This window comes from Mus musculus, chromosome X, assembly GCF_000001635.26.
Source record: "Mus musculus strain C57BL/6J chromosome X, GRCm38.p6 C57BL/6J".
NCBI classification, from domain to species: domain Eukaryota; kingdom Metazoa; phylum Chordata; class Mammalia; order Rodentia; family Muridae; genus Mus; species Mus musculus.
Window position 1 is genome coordinate 123,575,812 of NC_000086.7, and position 13,109 is coordinate 123,588,920.

Here is a 13,109-nt window from a genome sequence, read left to right on the forward strand (position 1 = left end):
AACAAACCAAGTAACAATTTAAAGAGAGGTACAGAGTTAAACAGAATTCTCAACATAGGAATCTCTAATGACTGAGAGGTTCTTCAAGAAATGTTCAACATCCTGAGTCATCATAAAAATGCAAATTACAATGACTCTGGATTTCTTTCACTTGTCAAAGTGGCTAAAATCAATAAAAGAAGTGGCATCTCATGATGGCAAAGATGTAGACCATAGGAATATTTCTCTATTGCTTGAGGAAATGCAAACTTGTACAACCACTTTGCAAATCAATGGGAATAATTCTACTTCAAAGCTCCTGGTTATATACTCAAAGGATACTCCATCCTACCACACAGCACTTGATCATATATGTTCATGGCAGCTCTATTCATAATAGACAAAAACTGGAAACAACCTAGATGTCCCTTTACAAAAATAGAGTTAAAGCTAAGGATAAAGAAATAAAGATAAAGGAGATGTATTATATTTACAGAATGGAATACTACTCAGCTACTAAAAACAAGGACATCTTGAAATTTGCAGTCAGATGCATGGAACGAGAAAAGGTCATCCTGAGTGATGTAAACCAGATCCAGAAATACAAACATGGTATGTACTCACTTATAATTATTTATTTAATTATTAGCCATAAAGTACAGTATAACCATGCTACAATCCACAATTCCAAAGAAGCTACTTAAAAAAAGAAGTATCTAAGGATGTGTGTTTGAATATCACTGAGAATGGAAAATAAAATAGACATTTGGGATGGATGGGGAAAGAGAACTGGGAGGAACTAGGGGTTGGGAGTATAACAGGAGGGATCAAGTATGGGGAGGTCAGAAGGAGAGAGAACTGGAAGATAGGACTCAGAGATTGGTGGGTAGGCTATCTCTGGGATGAACTAGAAAACTACCAAAAGAAAAACTCCTAGGAAATTATGAAGGTGAACCTAAGATTCCTAGCAAACAGGGGATAAAATATCTAAAATGACTACCTCCTATAATCAGGCCAGAGTTCCAATGAAGGAATAGGGATAACAACACAAAGAAAAATTTTGACTAACAATTTTTCCTGCCTAGAGGATGTACAGAAATAAACATGGAGGAAGGACAGTAAGCACATATAATGTAGTTCTTATTTTAATAAGGGTTTAAGGTCCCCTCTAGCCCACCACCCACTAAAGGTAGTAGGAAATGATGGTTATTAGGATATTATTCTATAAAATACTTTTGATAATAGTATTTTATATAGTGAACTATATAATATAGAAAATTTTACTGGTTAGGGGGGTATTTCTGTGAAAAACATTACCATGTTTTTGTTTTGTTTTGTGTGTTTTTTTTAAATTTTTGTTTGTTTTTTGTAGAAATGGAATATTTGGAACTTTGGACTAGAAAAGTAGTTGAATGATGCAAGCAGAGCATAAAAGTCTTTTCTAGGAGGAGACTGGAAGGCAGTAAATTCTGATAACAAATCAAATTATAGAGAAAAAAAACAGACTTAAACAACTGGGCTCCTGGTCATTCTTGTGATATTTTGCCAAAGTATTTGAGGTTTCCTCCTTTTATCCTAAGAATATTCCAACTGCTAAGTAAAAAAAGAACTGAACTGATTTCTTCGGCAAAAAGAAAGTTTCAAGAAAACATACTTCTGATTCTGTGGCATGGTTGTGACTTATGATGCTTATGTATATTTAGAATAAAAACGAGTGAGTGGTGAAGAAAGACATAAAAATTTACAGTTTAAAGAGAAATAAACAGTGAGAAGCTTAATGTTGTAGCCCAGAAAATGTTAGGAAAGTGGTTTTAATTGTTAAGGAGATTAACACCAGTAAGAAGAGGGTTTTGTTTTGAACTGGAACAATGGGAAAAGGAAAGAAAAGACCACACTAAACTAAGCTTCCAACTTTTGAAAGAGATCAAAAGATTTGTGTTCCTAGAAAGGAACTGAATAAAAGAAAGAAAGAAAGAAAGAAAGAAAGAAAAAAAAAAGCATGTCATTGGCACTCAATGGGGTCACATTGTATTGAAAAGCTTCTATACTTAAATCCATGAGTACAGGAATCAAGGGGTCATGGCTTCTTCCTCCATCATTACAATAGCATTAAAACCAAGCATATTTAATCCCTCAAGCAAGAAAAACACCAGTAACCCAAAGTTTGAGCCAAATTTGAAGTGAGTTTTATTAAATACTAGCCAGGAAAATCTTCAATGGCCTGGTTCAAAGCTGGGGTTCCAAAAAAAAAAAAAAAAAAAAAAAGTCAGTATGTGTTTATAATGAAAAAACTCCCCAAGGCTTCAAGGCTTCATGCTTCATACTTCCTGTCTTCATCCAATGGAGAGACAGCATACATCCTGACTCACATCCTGCCTACTTACCTCTTGTTTATGTGAGATTTAGCATATCTTGTGCAGTTAGGGCAACAAAACATGTTTATAGAAGTGAAAACATATTGCTTGTTATCTCCCTTGAAGGTGGCATTCCAGGAATTTGTTTCTCCTTGGACAAGTGAGGCTTACATGTTAGAAGCATTTTTGTTTTATAGATATCTTAAACACAGAAATTAAAACTTAAAACAAAACTTTAGCCCTCACACATTTATAGCAGTGAGAGTAACTGTATGAAAGCACAAAGAAGTCTCTGAAAGTCATTAAATGAAACAATGAAAGTAATGCTAACATTACTATTAGAAACCCCAGATGGTGGAGGTGACAGATCTATAGATATCTGACAGTAGGAGATAAAATAAGTGAATGGTGTCAGCCCAAGGGAGAGGTCAAAAACCTTTGAAATTATACATAGATCTACAGAATCCTGTGATGTCCCTGCTGATTACAGTTTTGCTTTGGCTCATCATTTATTTCCTTTCTATGACTCTATTCTGCCTTTTGGGAATAATAACCAATATCCTCGGCCATTATATGTTGGAATATATAATTTGCTTTTTGGCTTTACAGTCAGTTACAATTAACAGATTGCCTTGAATATCAGAAGAGACTTTGGATATTTGAGGTGGTTTGGTGACTTTAAATTTGGATTAAACACATTTTTATACTATGATATGATCATAAGGAACATGAAGCGGGGCACAGATTCAGCATACAGTGGAATCCAGGAACATATAACATGTTTGGAGTCACTGCAAGATATTTCTGAAAGAGCATTTTTGTAAAGCTGTGTGATGGGGCAAGATATAGCAAAAATATTTTCATCTTGTATTATCATTTAGATTTAACTAGAATGGAAAATCCCAAAGATAATTACCCATCCCTATTCTATAAATCAAAGGTCAGGATACCTTTGCTAACTTATCTTTTGCTAAACAACCTGATTTTATGGACCCCCTTCTACCTGTTTGTATGGACCCCCTTCCACCTAATTGCTTGTCTTAGCTTATATTAAAACTGCTTGCTTTTATAAAACCCTGTGTGACTGCTGAGAGTGATACCAGACCATGATTTCTGCATTTAAAAACCTTGTGTTCTAGACACTGAGGGCCATACTTAGATCCTCAGGTGCCTGCTGTAGTTGCAGCTAGCTGGAATGAAGTCTTCAAATGGCTATAAATTGTATCTGAGTGGTCATTTCTAATGGGCTACCAATATATTTTAGAGGTCCCAACTGAAATCCTAGAGAATGGGCCTGACACATAGAGGCCTTGGGAGATCTGAGAGTTCTCAAGAGTTGACAACTACCAGAATTTCTCTTTAGAGGCTAAGCTCTAGGGTTCAAAGTCTTAACCAAAATATCTCTGCTCTATATTCTTCAAGACAAACACCTAAGCTACAACCAAGATTAAGAAAACAATTTCTAACAACTGTATTTCAGGTACCCTGCAAATACCTACTCCCACATCAACCTGTGAGTAGTTGAATATTGCTAGCTATGAATAACAGGATTTGTCAAGACAGTCAAGCATCTTTATGCCAATATTAGTGATGTGTGGCATTTAGAATGAAGTGAGACTGAGAAGAACTTTAGCACCTTTAAAAATTCCTAGGTTTCTGTCCTGGTCCTGGTTCTTACAGATATTACTAAGCCACTTGTATAAATATAAGGCCAGAAATCATTGCCTAAAATTTCCTCATACAATCTCTGGGACATGGGAAAAGACAGACATCAAGTATGTTCAGAGACTTGACCTAGTCACAACCAGATTGCTAACATATATAAGGTCATGACTGTCTCTAGTAAAAGAAGCTTAGGAATTAATATTAGGGCATGAAGTGTTCCTGACAGCCTCATAGTCTGTTGCTACTCTATTGAGCAGATGGCCCAACACATGGATGTCTAACACTAATGTGACTCAATACCAAGCCCTGCTTCTTGATAAAGTTTAGATTTGTTTCCACAAGATCTCAGCCATAAATCCTGCCAGTCCCCTAACAGACAATGACTTTATTGGTCCCATGAATAGTTATATTGTGGTGACTGATCTGATAGCAGGCCTGATCTTACTGACTTGCCACTCACAATACCAGATGAATTATTACTCACACATGGGAGTAGTTTTACCCAAGATGATATCAAGTATATTTCAGCAACAGGACTGGCCCAAGATAAGTCAATCTGAGCACAATCTTTAAGCAGGGGAACCTCAGCTCACTGAACTGAACCTTTATCTTTGACCAAAGCATTCCACTTTGCAGAGAAATTTTAATCATGGAGCACGGCTGCTCTGATAAGGGATCACTTCCATAGACCTTCTAGGTCTGTATGATCCTGCCAGAATGAAAATAGCCCCTAGAGTATATATAGTGTGATCTGGCTGGAATACAGACACACCCTTAGTACAAATCTTTAATTTCTGACAGTGAAGTTAAGATTAATTTATAGAATAAAGTAGCCATGTTTTAAAGTGACATCCAATTGAGAGGCAGTTAAATAAATCAGAGAAAGGTTTGATAGAATAAGTCAGAGATGGAATATTCCCAACTCTCAGAACAAAACACTAAAATGAGTCTACTTAAAAGCAGAGAGAGTGTTGGTGTGTGTGTCATATGTGGTATGTCGTGTTTGGAGTTTGGTTTGGTGTTTGGTGTGAGCTGCATAGTATATGTGTACGACAGTTTTACTGAGACAGTTTTACAGAGATACACTGCAGAGAGAACAAAATAGACACAGGTGAAGACAGAATGAGCCAGAGAATAAAAAGTAACTTGAAGATTAGAATATATTGCTAATGTTAGCATGACGTCATGCAGAACAATCCAGTCAAAAGGTGAGAGAAGCTCTATTGAATCATTCAGCTTCAAATATTAGATTGTAAGGAAGCTAGAAGCTTCTAGGCATAGGCCTAGAGATAGTTGGAACAGAAAAGGAAATGTTCTTATATCAGCCCAAGTCATATATTAGCTTACGTTGGTTGCAACTCTCATTTTATTACTTCATCTGAAGAAATAAAAGTGTATTGATGCACTGGAGAATAGACAAAACCATTACCATATATGTAGATACCCAAATGCTTTCATTTTACCATGGCCCATGTCCACAGAGTTTTACGCAGGGAAAGAAGATTGTTAACCTCAGCAGGAAAAATAATCAAAAATAGAGAAGAAAACCATAGCAACTATTGGAAGTTTTCAGATTACCCAAGAAAGACATCATATCATCCCAAAACCTACCCCCCCCAAAAGAGATTCTATGTAAAATGGTCTATGTTATCCTCTAGGTATATACCCATAAAAGAGATGGGAAAGAACCTATAATAGCCAAGAGTCATTGTTAACAAAGGTTAATTTTATTCTTGATCAGGGCAGGTATAGTCACTGCAACTGCCATAGCCATTCAACTGCCTTAGCACTGATTATTGATAATGATCCTAGTCTCTAGAATCTGAATTGAAGGAACTTTTTAAAAGTTGAATATATTTTTAATACCTTTTTTGGTATTGTTTTGCCCAGTTTATCAGCAAGAGAGCTGCAAGAAATAGGACCCTTGCTGGGTGAGTATGTAGGGTCTGTAACTTCCCATGGAGTCCTATTACCTTCTATGAACAGGAAATGAGGTGGTATTCCAGTACTTCGTCCCAGTCGAGTTTCCAGCAGGTTTCCTGGAAGTTCGGTACACCATTGCTCTAAGGAAGGGTGAGGGAAAACTTACACATGCTGTCTGACAGTCCCCTTGAGTACAGACATTGCCAACTGCTTTAAAGAAGGAAAGAAAGGAAGCCATGAGATATAAGTGAAAGAAAGTGGAATAGAGAAAGAAAGGGAAAAAGAACAGTTAAATGGAAAAATGTAATGAATGATAGAACAAAAGAAGATGGAGAAAATGTAAAAAAAGAATTGTTGATATGGAGTGAAAAAGAAAAGAATATAAATGTGAGAGAGAAAAGAAAGGGAAGAAGGAAGGAAGGAAAGAAGGGAGGGAGGGAGGGAGGAAGGAAGGTGACGAGTATCAGATGATTGGTATCAGTCTATTTTTACCAGGTCCTCATAACTATAATCATTAGCTGCTCCATTAATTTTTATTCTGATCTTGTTAACTGTGGCATTGTGTATCCTCACCTTCATGACTAACTATTCACTCCTTGAACAAGATGAGTCAGTAATTTGACTTATACCCATAGAAGGGGTGGGGGAATGTGACAAGGTCAAACAAAACTAAAGGTCAACATATCCTAGATAACTTATCTTATGTTAAACTGCCTGTTTGTGGGAATCCCCTCTAGTTAGCCACTTAGCTTCTGTTAAAGCTGATTCCTTTAAATTCCATGCTTTTGTAATTACATCTGTCTGCTGAGAGAGATGCCTGGACATGGTTTCTGCTTTTAAAATCCCCATTTTCTGGACACTTGGCTCCATACTTCCTTTAATCTGATCATTTCTTGTGTGTCAAATTCCTCTATTTGTTTTGTTTATTTAGTTTGGTTTCTTAAATTTATTTATATATTTATTTGTATTCTAGCCTTTGCCACCCTCCATGCCCCCCTCCCAAAATACCTCACCTCTGTCGCAAAGAGGATGTTCCTTCAACACAAGGATTCCCCACTACCAGGGACCTCAGTCTCCAGAGGATTCTCTGGGCTTATTTTCTCCCACAGAGGACAGAACAGGGAGTCCTCTGCTATATATGTACTAGAATCCTCTGGCCAGCTCCTGTATACTGCCTAGTTAGTGACACACTGTGTGGGAGCTCCCAGGGGTCTTAGCAAGTTGAGCCTTTTTGTCTTTCTATGCTTCTTCCTTCCTTCTCCTAATTCAAACATAGAGGTCCCAACTTCAGTCCAAGGATTCAGTGTAAGTATATGCATCTGTCTCAGTCAACTGTTGGTCTAGACTCTCAGAGGACACCCTTGATCAGCCCCTAAGCACATCATAGCATCAGTAATATTTTCAGGCCTTGGTATCTCCCCATGAGGTGGATCCCTAGTTGGGCCTGTCACTGGAGCTCACTTCCAACAGTCTCCTCTCCGTTTTTTTTTTCCATTTTTATTAGATAGTTTTTTTAAATTTACATTCCAAATGCTATCCCTTTTCCAGGTATCTCCTCCAAAAATTCCTTATCCATCTGTCCTGCCCCTGCTCAACAACCATCCACTCCTGCTAATGGGCCCTGACATTCACCTACACTGGAAAAAAGAGCCTTCACAGGACCAAGGACTTCTTCCATTGATGACCAACTAGGCCATCCTCTGCTACATATGCACCTGGAGCCATGAGTCCCACTTTTGTACCCTTTGTTTGGTGGTCCCTGGGAGCTATGGGTATACTGATCAGTTCATATTATTGTTTCTCCTATGGGTCTGGAAATTCCTTTAGCTCCTTGGGTACTTTCTCTATCTCCCTCATTGAGGACCCTGTGCTCAGACCAATGAATGGCTGTGAGCATCCACTTCTGTATTCATGAGACACTAGAAGATCCTCTCAGTAGACATCTATATCAAGTACCTGTCAGCAAGCACTTGTTGGGATCCACACTAGTGTCTGAGTTTAGCGATTGTATATGGGATGGATCCCCAGGTGGGGAAGTCTATGGGTGGTGACTCCTTCAGTCTCTGCTCTACACTTTGTCTCTGTAATTCCTTCCATGGGTATTTTGTTCCTCATTCTAAGAAGACTTGAATTATCCTCACTTTGGTCTTTAATTGTTTCCCAACCAAAATAAGAAACCCAGGACCAGATGGGTTTAGTGCAGAGTTATATCAGTCCTTCAAAGGAGACCAAATATCAATACTCTTCAAACTATACCACAAAATAGAAACAGAAGGTACTCTACCCAATTTGTTCTATGAAGCCACAAATATTCTGATGCCTATACCAAACATAGACCTACAAAGAATATTTCAGACCAGTTTCCCTTATGAATATCAATAGAAAATTCTCAATAACATTCTCCCAAATGAAATGCAAGAACACATCAAAATGATCATCCATCATGATTCAGTAGGCTTCATCCCAGGAAAATCCATTAATGTATCCCACAAAATATATAAATTAAAAAAAAATGTGGCTCACAATCGGCTATTGGATGGATCACATGGCCCCCAATGAAGGAGCTAGAGAAAGTACCAAAGAAGCTAAAGGGATCTGCAACCCTATAGGTGGAACAACATTATGAACTAACCAGTACCCCGGAGCTCTTGACTCTAGCTGCATATGCATCAAAAGATGGCCTAGTCGGCCATCACTGGAAAGAGAGGCCCATTGGACACGCAAACTTTATATGCCCCAGTACAGGGGAACGCCAGGGCCATAAAAGGGGAGTGGGTGGGTAGGGGAGAGGGGGTGGGTGGCTATGGGGGACTTTTGTTATAGCATTGCAAATGTAAATGAGCGAAATACCTAATAAAAAATGGAAAAAAAAATGTGAGCATCTCATTAGATACTGAGAAAGCTTTTGACATAATCTAACACCCTTCAAGAGAAAAGTCTTGGAAAGATCAGCAATTCAACGTACATACCTAAACATAATAAAAGGAATATATAGCAAACAAGACTCAGCATCAGAATCAATGGAGAGAAACTTGAAGCAATTCCACTAAAATCAGACAACAAAAGGAGATCAAGTGGATACAAATTGGAAAGGAAGAAGTCAAAATATCACTACTTGCAGATGATATGATGCTATATTTAAGTGATGCCAAAAACTTTACCAGACAAGTCCTAAGCCTGATAAACAACTTCAGCAAAGTAGGTGGATATGAAATGAACTCAAACAAATCAGTGGCCTTCCTCTACACAAAGGATAAACAGGCTGAGAAAGAAATTAGGGAAACAACACCTTTCACAATAGTCACAAAAAATATAAAATACCTTGGAGTGACTCTAACTATGCAAGTGAAAAATTTTTATAATAACTTCAAGTTTCTGAAGAGATTGAAGATCTCAGAAGATGGAAAGAACTCCCATGCTCATGGATTAGCAGGATTAATATAGTAAAAATGGCTATCCTGACAAAAGCAATCTACAGATTCAATGTAATCCTCATCAAAAGTCCAACTCAATTCTTCACAGAGTTAGAAAGATTAATTTTTAAATTCATATGGAATAAGAGCTAACCTAGGATAGAGGAAACTATTGTCTACAATAAAAGAACTTCTTGTGGAATCACTATCCCTGACCTCAAGCTGTACTACATAACAATTGAGCTAAAAGCCACATGGTATTGTTACAAGGGCAGGCAGGTAGAACAATGGATTTGAACTGAAGACCCAGAAATGAACCCACACTCCTATAGTCACTTGATGTTTGACAAAGGAGCTAAAACTATCCAATGGAAAAAAGGACAGTCTTTTCAACAAATGGTGCTTGCTCATTTAATGATTAGCATGTAGAAGAATGAAAATTGATCCATTCTCATCACCTTGTATAAAGCTGAAGTCCAAATGGATCAAGGACCTCCACATGAAACCAGATACACTAAAACTGATAGGAGAGAAAGTGGGGAAGAGCCTCAAGTACTTGGGTACATGGGAAAATTTCCTGAAAAACAACAATGGCTTATGTTCTAAAATCAAAAATAAACAAATACAACCTTATAAAATTGTAAAGCTTCTGTAAGGCAAAGGACACTGTCAGTAGGAGAAAAGGGCAACCAACAGATTGAGAAAAGATCTTTACCTATCCTAAATCTGATAGGGGCCTAATATCCCATATATAAAAAGAACTCAAGAAGTTGGACTCCAGAAAACCAAATAACACTATTAAAAATGAGGTACAGAGCTAAACAAAATTTCTCTACTGAGGAATACCAAATGCTGAGAAGCACCTGAAAAAGTGTTCAACATAATCATCAGGGAAATACAAATCAAAAGAACCCTGAGATTCCACCTCACACCAGTCAGAATGGCTAAGATCAAAAACTCAGGTGACAGCAAATGCTGGAGAGGATGTGGAGAAAGAGGAACACTCCTCCATTGCTGGTGGATTTGCAATCTGGTACAACTACTCTGCAAATCATCTGGCAGTTCCTCTGAAAATTGGACATAGTACTATTGGAGAATGCAGCAATACCACTCCTTGGCATATACCCAGAAGATGTTCCAACTTGTAATAAGGACATATGCTCCACTAGGTTCTTATCAGCCTTATTTATAATATCCAGAAGTTGCAAAGGACCCAGATGTCCCTCATCACAAGAATGGATACAGAAAATGTGGTACATTTCAGAATGGAGTACTATGCAGCTATTAAAAACAATGAATATATGTAATTCTTAGGCAAATGGATGAATCTGAAGGATATCATCCTGGGTGAGGTAACACAATCACAAAAGAGCACACATGATATGCACTCACTGATAAGTGGATATTAGCCCAGAAGTTCAGAATACCCAAGATAAAATTGACATTTTACTCTCCACTTTTTTCCTGCAGTTCTTTTAGAAAGGAATACTTCTGTGTCAAAATTTTTGACTGTGGATTGGTAACACCATCCCTCCTCTTGAGGCATTTACTTTCTAATGCAGATGTACTCTTGAATTTCTCTTTACCCTATGTTGTCCACATCATCTAAGGTCACTTCTATTGAGTCCTGGATGTCACCTATCAGGTCTCTGGTACTTTCTAGAGGGTTCTGTATGTCCCACCTTCTGTGGCTGCAAATTTCCATTCATTTGACTGGACCTCTGGGCTTCCTTCTGTCCCCTACACCACTCATTATCTTATCCATTTCCCCTTTTCCACTCCTTGTCTCCTCTCATGCTCAAGTCCCTCCCTTCCTACGCCTCCTATGATTATTTTCTTCCTCTTTCAAAGCAGGATTTAAGAAACTTCATTTGGCCTTTCTGTTTATTAAAGTTCTTAAATTCTGTGTGTTATATCTAAGGTATTCTGTACATTTTAGCTAATATCCACTTATTAGTGCGTACCTACCATCTATGAACTTTTCTGTCAGAGTTACCTCACTCAGGACGATATTTTCTAGTTCTACCCGTTTGCCTGCAAATGTCATGAAGTCATTTTTAATAGCTGCATCGTGTTCCATTGTGTAGGTATAGCATCTTTTCTGGATCCATTCTTCACTTGTGGGGAATCTGGGTTGTTTCCTGTTTCTGGTTATTACAAAGAAGACCACTATGAACATCATGGAGCACATGTCCCTCTGTTATGGTGGGACAGCTTTTGGGTATATGCCCAAGAGTGGTAGGTGTTTTTCCAGTTTTCTGAACAATTACCAGATTGAACTGCAGAGTGGTCATGGCAGTTTGCAATCCTACCAGCAATGGAAGAGTGTTCCTCCTTCTGCACATCCTTACCAGCATCTGCTGTCACCTGTGTTTCTTATCTTAGCCATTTTGATTAGTCTAAGGTGGTATCTCAGGGTTTTTGATTTGCATTTCCCTGATGACTAATGACTTTGAACACTTCATTAAGTGCTTCTCAGCCATTCAAGATTCCTCAGTTGTAAATTCTCAGTTTAGTTCTATACCCCATTTTTTGATTGGGTCATTTGGTTGTTTGGAGGTTAGCTTATTGAGTTCTTTATATATTTTGGATATTAGCCCTCTATTAGATGTCAGTAGGTGAATTTTTTCCCCAGTCTGTAGATTGTCTATTTGTTCCATTGACTGTCCTTTGCTTTACAGAATCGTTTCAATTTCATGAGGTCCCATTTATAAACTCTTGTTCTTAGAGCCTGAGCCATTGGATTTCTATTCAGGAATTTTCTCCTGTGAAAATGAGTTTGGGACTCTTTCCCACTTTCCCTTCTATTTGATTCAGTGTATCTGGTTTTATATTGAAGTACTTGATCCATGTGAACTTGAGCTTTATGCAAAGTGGCAAATATGGAACTATTTTCATTTTCAACATACCACCTGACAATTAGACCAGCATCATTTATTGAAGATTCTTTCTTTTTTCCATGTACTTTTTTGGCTTCTTTGTCAAAGATCAAGTGTTCATCATGTATGGGTTTATTTCTGAGTCTTCAATTCTACTCCATTATTCAGCATGTTTGTTACTGTACCAGTATCATGCAATTGTTATCACTATTGCCCTGTAGTACAGCTTGAGGTCAGAGATAGTGATTCACCCAGATGTTCTTTTATTTTTAAGAATGGTTTTCGCCAAGGTGGTTTTATTTTTATTTATTTATTCATTTCTAGTTTTTCCACATGAAATTGAGAGTTGTTCTTTACGTGATTTGAAAGACTGTGTTGGAATTTTGATGGGTATTACATTGAATCGGTAGATTGTTTTTGGTAGGGTAGTCAGTTTTACTCTGCTAGTTCTACCAATCCATGGTCATGTGACATCTCTCCATTTTCTGAGGTCATATTTGAGTTCTTCCTTGAGAGACTTGAAGTTATTGTCATACAGGTTTTTCACATTTTTGGTTAGAGTTAACCCAAGATATTTTATATTATTTGTGACTATTGTTATGGGTATTGTTTCTCTAATTTCATTTTCAGCCTATTTATCATTTGTATAAAGGAAGGTTACTGATTTGTTTGAATTAATTTTATATCCAGCCACTGTGCTAAATTTGTTTTTCAGTTCGAGAAGTTCTCTGATCGAATTTTTGGGGTTGCTTGTTTATACTATCATATAATCTGCCAATAGTGATACCTTGACTTCTCCTATGCCAATTGTCCCCCTTGGTCTCATTTTGTTGTCTTACTGCTCTAGGTAGAACTCTGAGGACTATATTGAATAGATACAGGGAGGGTGTTCATCC

General features: G+C 37.6%; 1 protein-coding gene across 3 annotated transcripts in view; it reads left to right on the plus strand.

Annotated features, from left to right (window-relative positions):
- The first annotated feature begins 474 nt into the window (after nucleotides 1–474).
- The window catches only part of Cldn34c2 (claudin 34C2), a 28,739-nt gene continuing 16,104 nt past the window's right edge, over nucleotides 475–13,109 (plus strand). Inside the window, exons 1-2 of one of the 3 annotated variants that reach the window (NM_001378274.1) lie at nucleotides 475–591; nucleotides 5,889–5,929. Coding sequence is in view for 1 of the 3 variants with exons in the window: in XM_011247720.2 (XP_011246022.1) it covers nucleotides 589–591; nucleotides 5,889–5,929 (44 nt within the window). In the remaining 2 variants the exon portion in view is untranslated. The remainder of the gene's footprint in view (nucleotides 592–5,888; nucleotides 5,930–13,109) is intronic. The other 2 variants (XM_011247720.2, XM_006528428.2) reach the window with 2 other exon arrangements.